This window comes from Equus quagga, chromosome 3 (assembly GCF_021613505.1).
Source record: "Equus quagga isolate Etosha38 chromosome 3, UCLA_HA_Equagga_1.0, whole genome shotgun sequence".
In the NCBI taxonomy this organism is placed as follows: Eukaryota; Metazoa; Chordata; class Mammalia; order Perissodactyla; family Equidae; genus Equus; species Equus quagga.
The window spans coordinates 42,508,553-42,524,095 of NC_060269.1; the positions used below are offsets into that span (position 1 = coordinate 42,508,553).

At 36.8% G+C, this 15,543-nt stretch overlaps 1 protein-coding gene across 2 annotated transcripts in view; it reads left to right on the plus strand.

Annotated features, from left to right (window-relative positions):
- GUCY1B1 (guanylate cyclase 1 soluble subunit beta 1) overlaps positions 1 to 15,543 on the plus strand; it is a 46,854-nt gene that overhangs the window by 17,572 nt on the left and 13,739 nt on the right. For both annotated transcript variants that reach the window (XM_046656923.1, XM_046656922.1), the window contains exons 4-5: positions 471 to 589; positions 12,119 to 12,316. In XM_046656923.1, the coding sequence (XP_046512879.1) occupies positions 471 to 589; positions 12,119 to 12,316 (317 nt within the window). The remainder of the gene's footprint in view (positions 1 to 470; positions 590 to 12,118; positions 12,317 to 15,543) is intronic.

The window sequence follows — 15,543 nt, forward strand, 5'->3', positions numbered from 1 at the left end:
ATTAATCATTGGATATTAAGAAAAATGGATATTGGATATATACTATATACAACAAACTTATTAATTATATATATTTAGATAAAGAAAAACTATTTGCACCAAAATATTGTCGAATGCATTCTTGCTAATTTTCAAGATCTTTCCTTATTTTTCAGAAAAAATAAGTAATAGATTAAATATGTTTTAAAAAAGCTCATAATTAATTAAGTAGTTTCTCATGGAAGCTGAGAAACTGCTTTGCTTCTAAGTACAAATTTACACTGTTAACTTGTTAATATGTTGTGTTCTCTGATTTCATTGTATTGTCCGAACCAGAATTTTTTCACATGATCTATGTTCGCGCTGCACAAAAGTTGAGGATGTTTAAAATTCTTTTATTATGCACTTTTCTTCATTCTTCCCGTTAACAATCTTCTAGCTCTAATACATTTTGTTTTTGTTGTTGTTGTTCTCTCAAATCTATGAAATAGATCTCAATGCTGGAGAAATCCTCCAAATGTTTGGGAAGATGTTTTTTGTCTTTTGTCAAGAATCTGGTTATGATACCATCTTGCGCGTGCTGGGATCTAACGTCAGAGAATTTCTCCAGGTAAGAGAATGGAGCTGCTGCAGTTAAAAGCTGTGAGCGTGGGATTCTTAAACATGAGGTCTGGACGAGTGTCTTGCTGCCGAAATGGAATCATGGTAACTTTTTTCTAATTCACATCAAGTAATAGATATGAGATGGTCTTGAATACATTTTAGCATTTTTGCTTCATGTTTTCCCCTTAACTTTTGGTTGCTAACGCTGAATATGCAAGTTGTAAATTAATGTTGTCTGAAAAACTCAACATAGCCTGTTGTGATCTGTTCACCTGCCTTTGGCTAGTAGTTGTCCTTTTGTGTTTTAGATCCACACCATGGTCTCACTTTCTATTTGTAGGGTGTTCCTAGTTTGTATAGCGTAATTAAATAGTATATCGGAATCTGTGACGTTCTACCCGGAGCTGTTGTTGAGGAGAAAGCCTCATGGCTTTCAGGTGCTCTGCCACCAAAACAAATTTGAGAACCATTGCTCCAAGTTACATATTAATTAACCTACTATAGAAAGGAAAATAGGGGACCTTCCAAAGTCAGGGTCAGGTGAAGTAAAAGATAAATAATGTTGCCAAAGGCTTTTGTCTTCTATTCTTGTTAAAATTACCTTAAAAGTTTTTCCTAGTAAATTACACATTAGACGAGAGACTATTTTGGGCTTGACTGTCCTATTTTAAGCGCTGGGATTTGAGAGACCCTGCTTTTGAAATGTGTTAACATTGAAAATTATGTGGTTGTTTGTAAAGGATATTTCTAAACTGGCTGCTGAAAGCAGCCAGATCTTGCTGGAAAATGATGTCAGTGCAATACTAGCTGAACTGGAGCCCAGTTCTGAGGGAATGTAAACTACTTTGAATCCAGCTGCGTTATTGATTTAACAGCCAAAATAAGAACTTTAGTGTTTAATCAAAATGTCTGTTGTTTACATAGTGACATTTTTCTTATAAACTTAAAACAGCATTAAATCAAGATGGAAACTGGTTTGCAGTTCCCTGCCGTGGATTTACCAAACTACTGGGGACCAAAAAAGCTGCCACTTCCAGAAGAAATAGCTGCCAGGAGATATTTAAATTAAACTTTAACAGGCTGTGTTTCAGTGAATTATTTTAAATGGATTAAAGTTTGATATTTAAGAGTATTTTGGGATTTTGGATTTTTTAGTACATATTCCATTTTTAATACTTTGGTTGACTCCTGTCACCTTATCAGCAAAGTTTCAACTTGCAGTTTCTCTGTCTTAATTTTAACTTTCTCTCTCAATGGCTACCTGTACATAAGGAAACAGATATTTAAATGGATTTACAAATTGCTTTTTTAGTTTTTAACCTTTACTCATTGTGACCATCTCAATGGCACGGTAAGAGAGCAGCAGTTTCTGGTGTGTTTCTCTGTGTTCTAGAAATGCCTTATCCGGTAGGGTGGCCATTAGCCACATGTGGCTGCTAAGCATTTGAAACACGATGTGCTATGTGCAAAATACACACCAAATTTCAAAGACAGTAAAAAAGAATGCCAAATAGCTCATAAATATTTTACATTGGTCAGGTGTTGAAATTACAATACTTTGGATATATTGAGTTATATAAAATATGTCATTAACATTAATTTCACCTGTATTTTTTTCCTTTTTTTAACATGGCTACTAGAAAATTTAACATTACATATGTGACTAGTATTTGTGACTTGCTTTAGTGGCTTTTATTGCCTTTCATTTCCATTAGGGCATCATTATTTTAAATAGTTCTAAGACTTTTTTCCTCAAAATCAATAGGCAGCTTTAGTTAATACATTTTTAAATTGTATACTGTTTTATTTTATTTTTCTCTCAGTGGGAGTATGAATAATGAAGAAAGTAGAAAGTTATACTACTATAAAGTTTTCATCAATATTGTACATTTTTGACCTAATTCTTTTTTTTCCTGGTTTTGAAATTGCGTATATTAACAACAAATTGAATGCATTAAAATACTGTTTTTTAAAGAGTAGATATTTATGTTATTATTAGGCTAATTACATAGAAATTAAATGGACTTGTTTCTGTATAAGTGATTGTAAAATAAAACAACTGATTTTCATAAATTGTTTGAAGATCCTAGCTCACACATAGAACTTGCTATTTGTCATCGTGTGAATTAATAGAACTCTTTATAGTAGACTTCGGTCCTTCGCTAAAGAGTAAGATAAACTAGGCCTGGTTTTAAAGAGACTCTAAAGACTTTCCTTTCTCTTTCACCCGCTGATTTTAACCAGTCACCAAATCCTTACGGTCTGTTTCCTAAATACTGAATTTTGAGAATTCTGCCGCTTTTCTTCATTTCCCCTTCTCTTCCATGGGACAGTTTGCCATCATCTAGAGATTGGATGGTTTCCCTCCCTCTCCCCATGGCCCCTCCAGTCTCTTCTCTACTCTATGACCCTAGTGATTTTTCTGAAATGCAAATATATTTCATCATACCATTTCTTGTTTAAACCCGCCAGTGATCCCCATTGTTCACTGGAAAATGTCCAAAATAATTTAAAAGATTGAAACTGTTTACCTCCCCTACCCATCCTTCCTCTCCCTCTCTCCCAGCCCAGCCACGCAGAGCTTCTTTGAGAACCTTTTTTCTTTTAATCTTGCTCTTTTATCCTCTGAGTCTTGGCACCTGCTCTTCCCTTTGTCCAGAGCACTGTTTTTGATCCTTTCACCTGGGTAAATCTTATGCATCCTGCTGGTCAAATTACTTCTTCCAGAAACACTCCACTTCTCTTTCCCTTCTCTACCCTATCTGAGTCAGGGTAATTGGCAATTCTCATGTTTTCAGAGTGCAGTCTATTTTTCCAGCCACAGTTGTTCTCACACTATATTATCATTTCTGGTTTGTCAGGCTGGAATGTAAACTTCATGAGACCAGAGACCGTGTATAACCTCTTAATGATGGTATCTCCCCTGGTACAATCTGTATATCTGGGAATGAATGAATATATATATATGTGTTTGTTTTTAAATGAAGATTTGTTGCTTGTACAAACAACAGATAACCCAAAAGCTCAAGATTAATTCTTTTATTAAGGATAACAAAAACTCATTTTGAGTAAGACTGTATAACTATTTAGATGAATCATGGGTGGAAATATAGGAGAATAAACAGACACACCCTAGACCAATTTCCTTTTCCTGTGGACATGGAAAATTACTGTTTATTAAGTAATTTACAAGTTATATTACTTGTATTTGTTGAAACCATTTAAATGTTCATCCTAATATTTCCAGTTGAAACTCTCAGGCTGAAATAAAATATTTGCTGAAATCAACATGAGAAACTACTGATAGAATTAGTTAATTTTGAATTATATGGCCCAGGCTATTTTATTGAGATAATACCTCTGTTCTTTTACAGAAATTTTTTATTCAAGGACAAACTGTATAGCTACAGCTACTATCTGTAGTTTAGTTCCAAAAAAATAATTGTTTTTCAAATGGATTTTTTCATTTCCTTTGATTAGTCAATTTAAACAATTTAACAATTTAAACTGCTTACATAGTGGAAAGCCCCTCCTTGAAAGGTTTGCTACAAATACCAAATTCATGACCTTGCTTATCCAATCTCTCTTTGTGCTTCTAAATTCAATTTTAAAAATTTTGCATCGGTTTTATTTTTAATCTACCTCAAGACCTCAACAAAAAATAGCTAAAAACCCTAAATGGAAAAAGTAATAAAATATAGGAAATATTTTTAGAGGAAGCTTTTTAGAAACACCACTACTTTTTGCTAGACATTACATAGTTTGGAATTGATTTTTCTTAATCTCTTGTAAAACCATCAATTTGTGGACTATTGATAAAAGTAGATAACCTTTGGAATTTATTATTATCCTTTGGTTGATTTAGTAAGTGAAAACATGATTTATCAGAAACATAAAGAAAAATAGAAAGATATTTTTATTTTGATTTTTGGATTTTATACATTTTACCTGGATATATTGTCTTAAAGATAAGACTATATTTCAACAGGAATTTTTTTCTCTATTCTACCACTTTCTTTTTCTCAATTAAGAATAAAACATGTGGCTCTATACGGCTGCTGTAGTAAATTTCTATCTGAAGTTTCTAGTGTAGGGATTAAAACACCGCAGAGAACATAGAGGATTTGAAAGCTCCATGAGAAAACAGCCAGTAGGAATGTCCAATTTAATGGTATTTCCACCTTAAAACGTGCTCATCTCTACTTTCCAATGTCCTATTGCATTATTGCAAATTGTATTTTCCCCAAATCGGTGCACTAATATCTCCCATCTCATGTATTCTTTTGCCATATGGTTCTGCCTCGCCCCATTCAAGAGGTAGAATTCCCCTTCCCTTGAATCTGGGTCAGCTTTAGTGATTATTTGACCAGTGAAATGCAGTAGAAGAAACATTTTGAAACGCCCTAGGCTGTTTCAAAAGAACCCTTGAATTTTCCACCTGAGTATTTTGGAACAGTTGCTCTTGGGATGCTCCCTCTTGGAACCCAGACACAGGAAAGGAGAAGCCCAGGAAACATGGAGAGGACATGTGTCTGCTTTCCGACAGCAGGACTAGCTGGGTTCCCAGCAAAGAGCCAGCAACAACTTCCAGCCATTTGAGTGATCCATCTTGGGAAACTAGCACGGTAGAGCATTATGATGACTCCATCCCCAACTTCCATCGGACTCCAACCCAAGAACTTCTGAGTCCAGGCAACACACAGAGTCGGGAGATAATAATAAATTATTGTTTCCAGCCAGTATGTTTTGGGGTGCTTTGATATGCAGTGATGGATAATTGAAAGAGCATTCTGTGTGCTGTTTTTCTCGTTATTTTTTTATGTCTGTATTAGTATGTTTGTGTACAATCGTACACATTCACAGATGAGGCAGGAGCTTTGATTAGGCCGTATTTCATAAGATAAGATAATAAATGGCCTCTGGGAATGGAACCCAAGTCAGTCACAGCAGCGCTACCAATCATTTTCAGTGGTATTACATTACTATTACGTTATGTGCTCTTTACCTCTGCAATACTTTTACAGAGGTAAAATGAAGTTAAAATGAGTGTCGAAGGCTGCCACATTGACTATTGAGGAAAAAAATGAGCAAATATGCAATCTTAGAGACCAGTCAGGATTTAAATTATGAGCTTGTTTAGATATGCATAGGAATCTCAGTTGAATAATCAAACAAATGTTCTGTCATAGTTTGCTGGAAACACCAGCTCCTTCAGCTAATTTTGGTGTGACAGTAGTTTCACTCATTCACTCCGTTCATATATGTGGGAGTTCCTCTACCAGTGTCTCTGTTAGGGTCTGCAATGGGATTTCATTCAATTCATCTCGGCTCCAGGTTTTGGCTTCTAAAACACAACATTGTGATTTGGCCAACCCACCAGGAGCAATCTGGGATTGATGACCAATCTAAAATTCTTAAATGTTTGTGCAAAGTGTTATTTTGAGAAATATGAGGATTTTCCTGAACAGCTGTGAAATTCTAATACTTCCCTAAATTATTTATAATATTTCTTAGGAAAAAATGCACCATCCACTTTATTTTTAACTTTGAATTTCAAAAGGAACTGTTTTCTCAACATCCAAAATGCCAATTTCTCTAACATGCAATTTTAAAATTGACTAGTGAGGACTTTTACAGGATGATAAGCATTTTAGAATTGTAAGACTGTTTTCTTTTTGATTAACTCGTATATATTTTCACAGTTTTACAAAATATTGATTGTCAAATGTGGTATTATATAAGAGGGATTTTTTTAACATGAATTTAAAAGCAGTAGAATAAATGAAATATTTTACACAAGCCATTCTGTGGCTATTTGCCTTTTTTTCTTTAATTAGAACACTTCTCTTGAGAGGATAGTAATGATAAGTATACATCATTTAAAAAATATTATCATTTAAATCATTTTAGTGACTCTGGTACAATTTCTTTTTATGCCACTTACACCCTGACCTTGGTGCTTCCTATTATATGGGGTTGGGGTTTTCTACTTTATTTAGGTCTTGCTTGTTTCAATTTTTCATGTTCAAATTCTAAAATGACTTCTTTCTTATAAAACTTAAAATGTTTTTCGATTACGTGACTCCTATAAATAAATGTTGGCGTTGGTCTTGGTTTTCAGAAGTGTGAGGAATAAAACAAAAGGAAATGCTGGGTCTCATCCTCTTTCCTTACAAAAAGAGAGATTTGGGGCCGGCCCCGTGGCTGAGTGGTTAAGTTCGCGCGCTTCGCTGCGGCGGCCCAGGGTTTCGCTGGTTCGGATCCTGGGCTCGGACATGGCACCACTCGTCAGGCCATGTTGAGGCGGCGTCCCACATGCCACAACTAGAAGGACCTGCAACTAAGATATACAACTATGTACCGGGGGGATTTGGGGAGATAAAGCAGAAAAAAAAAAAAGATTGGCCACAGTTGTTAGCCCAGGTGCCAATCTTTTAAAAAAAAAAAAAAAAGAGAGAGAGAGATTTGCAATGACTGATGTTTAACATTTCTTCCAGATCTAAACTTCAGCGATGTTCTCGAACAACACAGACAACTCTCTTCTCCCTGTCCATTAGGATAAGGATTCTTGAAGACTGAAAAATCTCTCTCTCTCAAAACTTTCAAGGCAAGGTCTTCCCCCACTCATTTGTGTGGATCATTTGGGAATTTTTAATTAGATGCCCTGGAAGCAGGGAAATGAGGTAGTTAATTCCTGCAAACTTTGCCTCTGTGATTGCCAGAGCTTATTGTTGCCGCGCATAGTACCAAGAGGAAATTTATATTTATTTTGAAACTTTCCAAGATCTTTACAAATATGAAACTTCAAAGTATTTCTCACAGGAATAATAAATTCTCTTTTATTTCCTAAATCTGTGAAGTGTACTAAAGCTAGGACACCAGTACAGTCTCCCAGGATGCCAGCACAAAATTTTTTTTCTGTAAATGATAAGTGCGAGGGGACAAGATGAACTGGATAGCGGAATTCCAGAGAAAAAGTACATTCATTTTGGTTGTAGAAAATGCAGTGAAATGGTAACAGAACATTAAGAAATATGATGAAGGCCTCAGACTAGCCTTTGGCATCTTGAGGCAAAAATAGATGGATGGACCTGCTCTCTGTCCTGTTCCTGTTTTCTAATTTCACAAAGCTAAGGAGAATGAAGTGAAAGCATATTTGAAGTTTGCTTTTTTTATCCCCCTAGGAATCTACTTGTGCTGAATATATGTCTTTACACTTTTTTTCGTGTCTCTTCTATGTATATGCTTCTTGGTAATTGGCCACTCAGCTCTTTTCTTTACATACCTGCTTCCATGGGTATATTTAGAAATAAAACAGAATACCAGTTTTAACATGAAACTCGTTGTCCAGAATGCATTGCTACAGCCACGCGGATGAATAATTAGCTTTGTATAGATAATGTGATAAAATGCAAACTAGATTTTCCCTTGCTATTTTGAAATCTTTTTCATGGCCTTGAGCTTGCTGCAAATAATTATAGTTTAACTACGAAGAAGGCACGTTTTCTGCAGTACAAATGTATTCAAATGAAAATAATTTAATTTTTAATCATGAGCTCCATTTCTCATAATAGACGGGCTGTGGTAATCACTTTAATTTTGAGAGAATGAAACCAAGTAAGGAAAGCTGTAACTAAAGAAATCCCAAGAGTATTTTGTTATGTTAGATACTATCTAAAGAAAATCAATATTACAGTAAGTCGTGTTAAATCTTTTATGCTCCAAGAAAGCACTTTACTTGTCCATTTAATTAATAGTAGACTCAATAAAACAGTAAATCTCTGGAGAGTTGGTTACCACAAAGACTTAAAAGATGAACATTCTGACTTCCCATGTTTTGGTTTCCCACTTGCTTTGAAGTGATACATTTAAGCAATATTTTATTATCAATATTAATACCATAGTATTATCAATATCGTTAAGTTAAAATGGCTCCGCATTTAGGGTGTAGTGCCTATCTTTGTGTGACTCATGGAGTAGTGGTCTTGGGCCATCCTTGCCAGTCTCTGGCCTTCATGCACATCAATGTTGCGGCTAATGTAAACGGTAGCAGTTGTCACTGCCTCACCCTGTCTATTTAGCTGCATATAGAGATGTGCTAATAATATAACATGAGAAGAAAATAATGAGTATGAAAGTGATATAGGCATATTGACTTATATTTAAGCATTTTGTAGAGGAAACATTGAAAAATTATTAAAATATATTGTTATTGTTTTACTCATTTTGTTTTCTTTAAAATGAGCCACAACTCAGGCTGGGCTATGTGAGAGAATTTCCTAAATGCAGCAACAAGCTCAGTTTTGACTGTGGAAAATGGAGATAAATATAAAACTCTTAAAGATTTTTATTTTTCCTTTTTTTCCCCAAAGACCCCCTGGTACATAGTTGCATATTTTTTTCTTTAGTTGTGGGTCCTTCTAGTTGCGGCATGTGGGACGCCACCTCAGCATGGCTTGATAAGAAGTGCCCCGTCTGTGCCCAGGATTCGAACCGGCGAAACCCTGGGCTGCTGTAGTGGAGTGAGTGAACATAACCACTCAGCCACGGGGCCGGCACCAAATATAAAACTCTTTTGGTGATTTTTTTTCTCACCAGATTTTCTCTCACATTTTTGCAACATCAGCAGAAGTTTAAGTGTTCTGGGAGGGTTCTGAAGAGTGTCCTTACGTCTTCCCGTCTCAGGAAAGAATTCCCATGTGAGAATTTGTCATAGAAGAACCTTTCATACTACTCAACCAGGTGAAATAGTTGTAAGCCTTCATGGGCTTGTAGTTTATACAAACTGTCCAATACTTAGTATCTGCCATATTGGATTCCTTTTCCATGGCAATAGCAGCCTCTAGAGGCAATCCGGACAAATTAATGTTTTTGTAATGAGCTGGCCTGATTTGATTCTAACAGGTGTAATTTTGGGGAAAAAAATGAAAAGCACTAAAAATGAAAGCATTTCAAAAAGCAATTCACCCAGTAGAGGAAACTATTGAAACATTTACCCACACAAAAATGTCATCACCTCATGACCTAGCTCAGATCTGATCTTCAGTTTGAAATTTTTGGACCCCATTCTTCCAGGCTGAATTGTTGGCTCCCTTATTTATACATCAAAAGCCACTCTGCGTATTTGTGTGTGATATAAACCATGAACTGTTTAAAGTCAGGGTCTGTGTCATGCAGATTTGTACCCAACCCTCTACCCTGCCCTCAGCCTGCACCTTATGATATGTAATGCACATGCAATCACTTTATAGAATGAATGGATGATTGAATGGAGGGGACAGAAAATTAAACCACAGTGCCCTAGGTGCCCTGGCAGAGAATTTGTTGCATTTCGGCACCCAAGGAGTCACCTCGTACTCACTCTAGTTTCTTCCTAATATCTTGCTGATATTTCTGTTTCCCTAAATTGGCCTCTTTGAGACCTTTGGAACAAGAACCTTAGTTCAATTTTGGCCCATCTCCAGCACCTTCTTTTTAAATGCGTTGTTTTAGGCCCATGGCATTCTGAGACTTTTGTTTTTCCTATTCTCTGGAGCAATAATCACCAGTTATGAGACATTAATATTTGCTTGATGTTTAGATTTTTATTGCTACCATAACATAGTACCACAAACGTAAGTGCTTAAAACAACATAAATTTATTATCACACAATTTTGGAGGTTGGAAGTCCATAGCAGGTCTCACTGGACTATAATCGGGATACCAGCAGGGCTGTATTCCTTTACATCGGCTCTAGGGGATCATCCTTTCCTTGCTCATTCAGGTGTTGACAGAGTTCAGTGCCACATGGTTATAGGGCTGAGGACCCAGTTTCCTTGATGGTCATCAGCTGGGGGCTGCCCTAAGGTCCTAGATGCTTCTCTCTGGTCGTGGCACATAGTCTCCTACACCTCAGAATCTGCAACGGGGTGTCATTTTCTTCTCATGCTACCATCTCTTTGACATTCTGTCATTCCACTTTTTTCTCTCTATAACCGGTAAAGGCTCTTGGCTTTTAAGGACTCCGTCACTCGTGTGATTAAGCTGAGTTCACCCAGGCAATCCAAGATTATCTTCCCAACTCAAGATCCAGAACCTTAATCTCATCTGCAAAATCTCTTTTGCCTCGTGAGGTAACATATTCAAAGGGATTAGAGCATGGCAATCTTTAGAGCACCGTTATTTTGCCTGCTACACCTGGGATGTGCTCAGTGCTTTACGGCATCATTTTACTTATCTCCATTTGTTTTTGTTGTAAGATTGGCCCTGAGCTAACATCTGTTGCCACTCTTTTTTTTTTCTTTTTTTTTACTTCTTCTTCTCGCCAAAGCCCCGCAGTACATAGTTGTATGTTCTATTCTGGTTGTATCTAGTTGTAGGTCCTTCTAGTTCTGCTGTGTGGGATGCTGCCTCAGCATGGCTTGATGAGTGGTGCTAGGTCCATGCCCAGGATCCAAACTGGCGAAACCCTGGATGCCAAAGTGGAGTGCATGAACTTAACCACTCGACCACGGGGCCGGCCCCTAGTTGTCTCCCTTTATCAGAAGAAATGAAGTCTTAGAAAAGTTGGGCAAATTGGCTACACCACCATGAAATGACGGTGTCATGATTTCAATCCAAGTCTACTTGATTCTAAAGCCATGTTACTCTTAATTCCTACATCATATTATGGTATGTGTGTATCCTACTAATATGTGCAACACACACACACACGCATTATGAACTAAGTGTTGAAAAACCATGTTGGACCAAGAAACAGGTATAGTTTGCATCATTTCTTCTGTTGATCTTTTTACAAATCCCTTTTTTCTTTAATAGTGAGTAATACAGGATGGTGGGGAATTTGGCATATCTAAATTAATACAAGGCTATAAGAACAGAAAGAATTTATTGGCAAATTTATTAGTTTTCTAAGACTTCAATTCCAAAAGGTAATTATTTCACAGGTTAGTCATGAAGCTGTACCTTGATTGGAGACTACTAATGAACGTGAAGAAATTACACTGCTTTCATTTCTAAAATGTTTTTAATTTCCAAAATATGGTGTCACAAAATAATGTGCTTATGTTTGCATACATTTGTAACTCTGATATAGTGTTTTGAATTAATAATTACATTTGAGGATTGTAGAGTAAACAGAAGGTAGTATGTGCTCACTGTGGGCATTTCATATTGTTTATTACAACATGCATATGCAGCTGCCCCAGACTCCTGTAAATATGCTTATCTTTGCTTTAGCTCATAACCGTGTTTCTTTTTTCTGTTTCAGGCATTCTTCTTAGATCTCATTTGTGGATTTATCCTTCCTTTCGGTGAATTAACTATTAATAGCCGCAGATGTTTTCCTTCATTACGCTACTTTAGGTTCAGGTTCTTTACGGTTCTTGCCTTACAGATGTCTTAGTGTAGCAAGGGAAGGACGTGCCATGTGAATGTCACTCTGCCCACCTGCCCACTAAGCTCAGATTTGAGCCTTGTTTCTTTACCTTGTGTTCCCAGAGTCGGCTGCCATTGTGGAAGCATTATTTATTCATCACCGTTTCCTCTTTATTGCAGAACCTTGATGCTCTGCATGACCACCTTGCTACTATCTACCCAGGTATGCGTGCGCCTTCCTTTAGGTGCACTGATGCCGAAAAGGGCAAAGGACTCATTCTGCACTACTACTCAGAGAGAGAAGGACTTCAGGATATTGTCATCGGAATCATCAAAACAGTAGCTCAACAGATACACGGCACTGAAATAGACATGAAGGTAATAATTAGTAAGCCTGCCCTCGTGGGCTAGTGGTTAAGATTCGGTGCTCTCACTGCTGTGGCCTGGGTTCGTTGCCCAGTCAAGGAAGCACACCACCCATCTGTCAGTTGCCATACTGTGGCAGCTGCATGTCGCTGTGATGCTGAAAGCTATGCCACCAGTATTTCAAATGGCAGCAGGGTCACCCATGGTGGACAGGTTTCAGCAGAGCTTCCAGACTAAGACAGACTAGGAAGAAGGACCTGGCCACCCACTTCCAAAAAAATTGACCATGAAAACCCTACAAATTGCAGTGGAGCATTGTCTGATATAGAGCCAGAAGGTGAGAGGATGGTGCAAAAAGACTGGCCAGGATTCCACTCTGCTGTACACAGAGTCACTGGGAGTCAGAATCAACTCGACGGCACTAACAGCAACAACAAAAACAGTAACGCAGACTCTTCTGAACACAGAGATGACACGTAGAACATGAAAAATGATACTCTGTGAATTTCCCTTTAGTTGTGGCTGCTAGTGGACCTCACCAGAGTTATAGATAAGCCATAACAGCAGCACCACCAGCAATCTTCTATATTTGGCTTTGGAATGCATTATACAGGATATTTCTTTCCTTGTGGCAGCAGATTTTTCTTTCTAATTATACAGTGCTTAAGGCAACATGAATTTTAGTTTGCCTTCTCTGTGAGCACACACTAGCTGGGAAGCAGGAGGGTATGTGACTGCCTAAGCTGTGGCCTTCAGAATACAAAATCCCCAGAACATGGACAGTCAAATTCCCAAACAATATAAAATCAGATATTTTATTGTTCATTGTTTCTTAGTGGATTTTTTCAGTCTGTCCCTGAAATATAGTTGAAATTTCTCATTTTGTGAACTAAAAGTTTTTCTTTTATTTTAGATAGATTACTTTGTGAAAGAATCCAGGTCTCATACTTTAAAAATGTGTTGCTGGGGCCAGCCTGGTGGGATATTGGTTAAATTCACGTGCACAGCTTCAGCACCCCGAGGTTTGCAGGTTTGAATCCTGGACACGGACCTACACACCACTTGTCAAGCCACGCTGTGGCAGCATCCCACATAAAATAGAGGAAGATTGGCACAGATGTGAACTCAGGGCCAATCTTCCTCACACACACACACAAAAAGTCTTGTTATTGATAATACACACTGTTAGTTTTGAGTGACAATTTCAAGGTATTGATCCAGCAACTGTGCAATAAAGAGAACATCATTTTTCTATCTTTCTGACCCAGATAGTCTCTCCCAGTCAGCTGCTTTTTGTGTGCTCAGCAAACTCAACCCCAAGAGCCATTTTTCTGTGGCTCTATGTTTGAGAGAAGTGAGGAGAGGGATACCTTGCTTCAGCTTTTCTTTGTGGAAAATCTAACAGGTAGTGTTTTTTTAGACATCATAGTTATGTTCTAACGCATATGGGAAGCCCTCACTTTAAGTATGGTATTATGCAAATAAAAATTGTAACATTTAAATTGATTATATTAGAAAAGTATCCCATATATTTAATCCCGTAACATCATGTTAGATTTCATGGTTTTCTTTCTTTTGGGAGTTGGTATCAGTTCTTACTTGGCCCTTGTTGGCAATTCCCAGGTGCATCCTTAGTTTTTCTAAAACCAAAAAGTGGGATTATGTGTAACATGACATTATCAAATCCAGAACCCTTTGAAAACCAAAACCTTGCGTAAAGGAGCGAAATTCATCCATGATTAGGGATCTCACTGGAATTCAATCAAAATCTTATCTGCCTTTCATTTCCAACCTTTGAACTTGACATCAAACTAACACTATGTCTATACTGAGTGAGCCTAGATCAAGGACTTTACACATACTGTGTCTGCTCTTGGTTTTTTTTTTTTTATTTGGCCCTGCTGAGCAGGAAACAAGTGCGTAGAAATTTCATGAAAGAAACACAAATTAGTGCATACTTAGAAGCTGCTGTTGCAGTTCTAAGCAGAATTCTAAGCATTCCAGAGACTTTTGGAATGGGAGGTTGATGGCATTAGCATACTCTATATAAAATTCAAGTCTTATGTGATTTACTTTATACAATATTTAGGTTGTCTTTTGGCCCTCATGTATTCAAGCGCTCCAGTATAGACTCTTGAAATATTTGCATTTTGAAATTATATTTCGTGTATGTATTTTTTCAAAGGAACTGTTCTAATTTCCTGAAGTATTGTTATGTCAAATCCATAGGGTTAACAGCTCCAGAGCTTCTAGACGATTTAACGACAGGAGAAATATTACACCATGTCGTGAAGAGATATACCAAGGAGAGGTTAAAAAAAAGGAAAAGTAGTTTCTTTTGCCAATTTGATCAAAGCAAAAGAGTAGAATTGAGGAATTAATTAGTAAATTTCAGGTGCATACGATTGAGTACCTCTAGTTAAAATGGAAACAGAGCAGAACATCAAAAGTAGGCCTGAATTTTAAGATTGACTCTTGTTTATGAGAGTTTAGGGAAATCAGCCTTTATGGGCCAAAGTTTTCAAATCAGAATTAAGAATATTAATATTTAACCAGTGTAGTATATTAGTGTGACACTTATTGTAGTAATATCCAAATTTAGCCCAGAAATTATAACTTAAAGAAAATATATAATGGTATTCATGTTGATTGTGATTTGTTCTTATGTCTCAGAGTATGTTGCAGTGAACTCCTGAGCAAGGAGTGAAAGTTTGTCTTCATTTAGTGGTAACCGAAGAAATATTGCCCCAACTATTTACCTTGAGATAGAATTTTTCCCCTTACAAGAAGATGTGTTACTTGCAGTTTGTTAAACTCAAAATAAAAAAATCTTTTCTATGTTTTCATAATGCATTTGCCTGTGAATAATATTTTAGAAGTATAGTTATTTCTTTAAATTATAGAGCTTTGCTCACAATTTTGATTACTTCCTTAGAGTGAATTCCTAGATGTGGAACTCAATTAAAGAATATACAATTTTTTAGAGATGTCTATGCATATTCTCCATCTATCCTTCAGAAAGATTTATCAAAATACTCTCCCACTAGTGGTATTTGAGACCACTCTTTTTCTGCATCCTGCCCAATTTGGTATTGTAATTTTATATACTCGACAATTGATGGATAAAAACTGACATTGTTTGTATTTTTAAATAGGCATCTCTATCATTTTGTTTCCCACTGGTTTTTTGGAGTATTTTTGTTTGGTTGTTTTTTTTGGTGAGAAAGACTGGCCCTGAG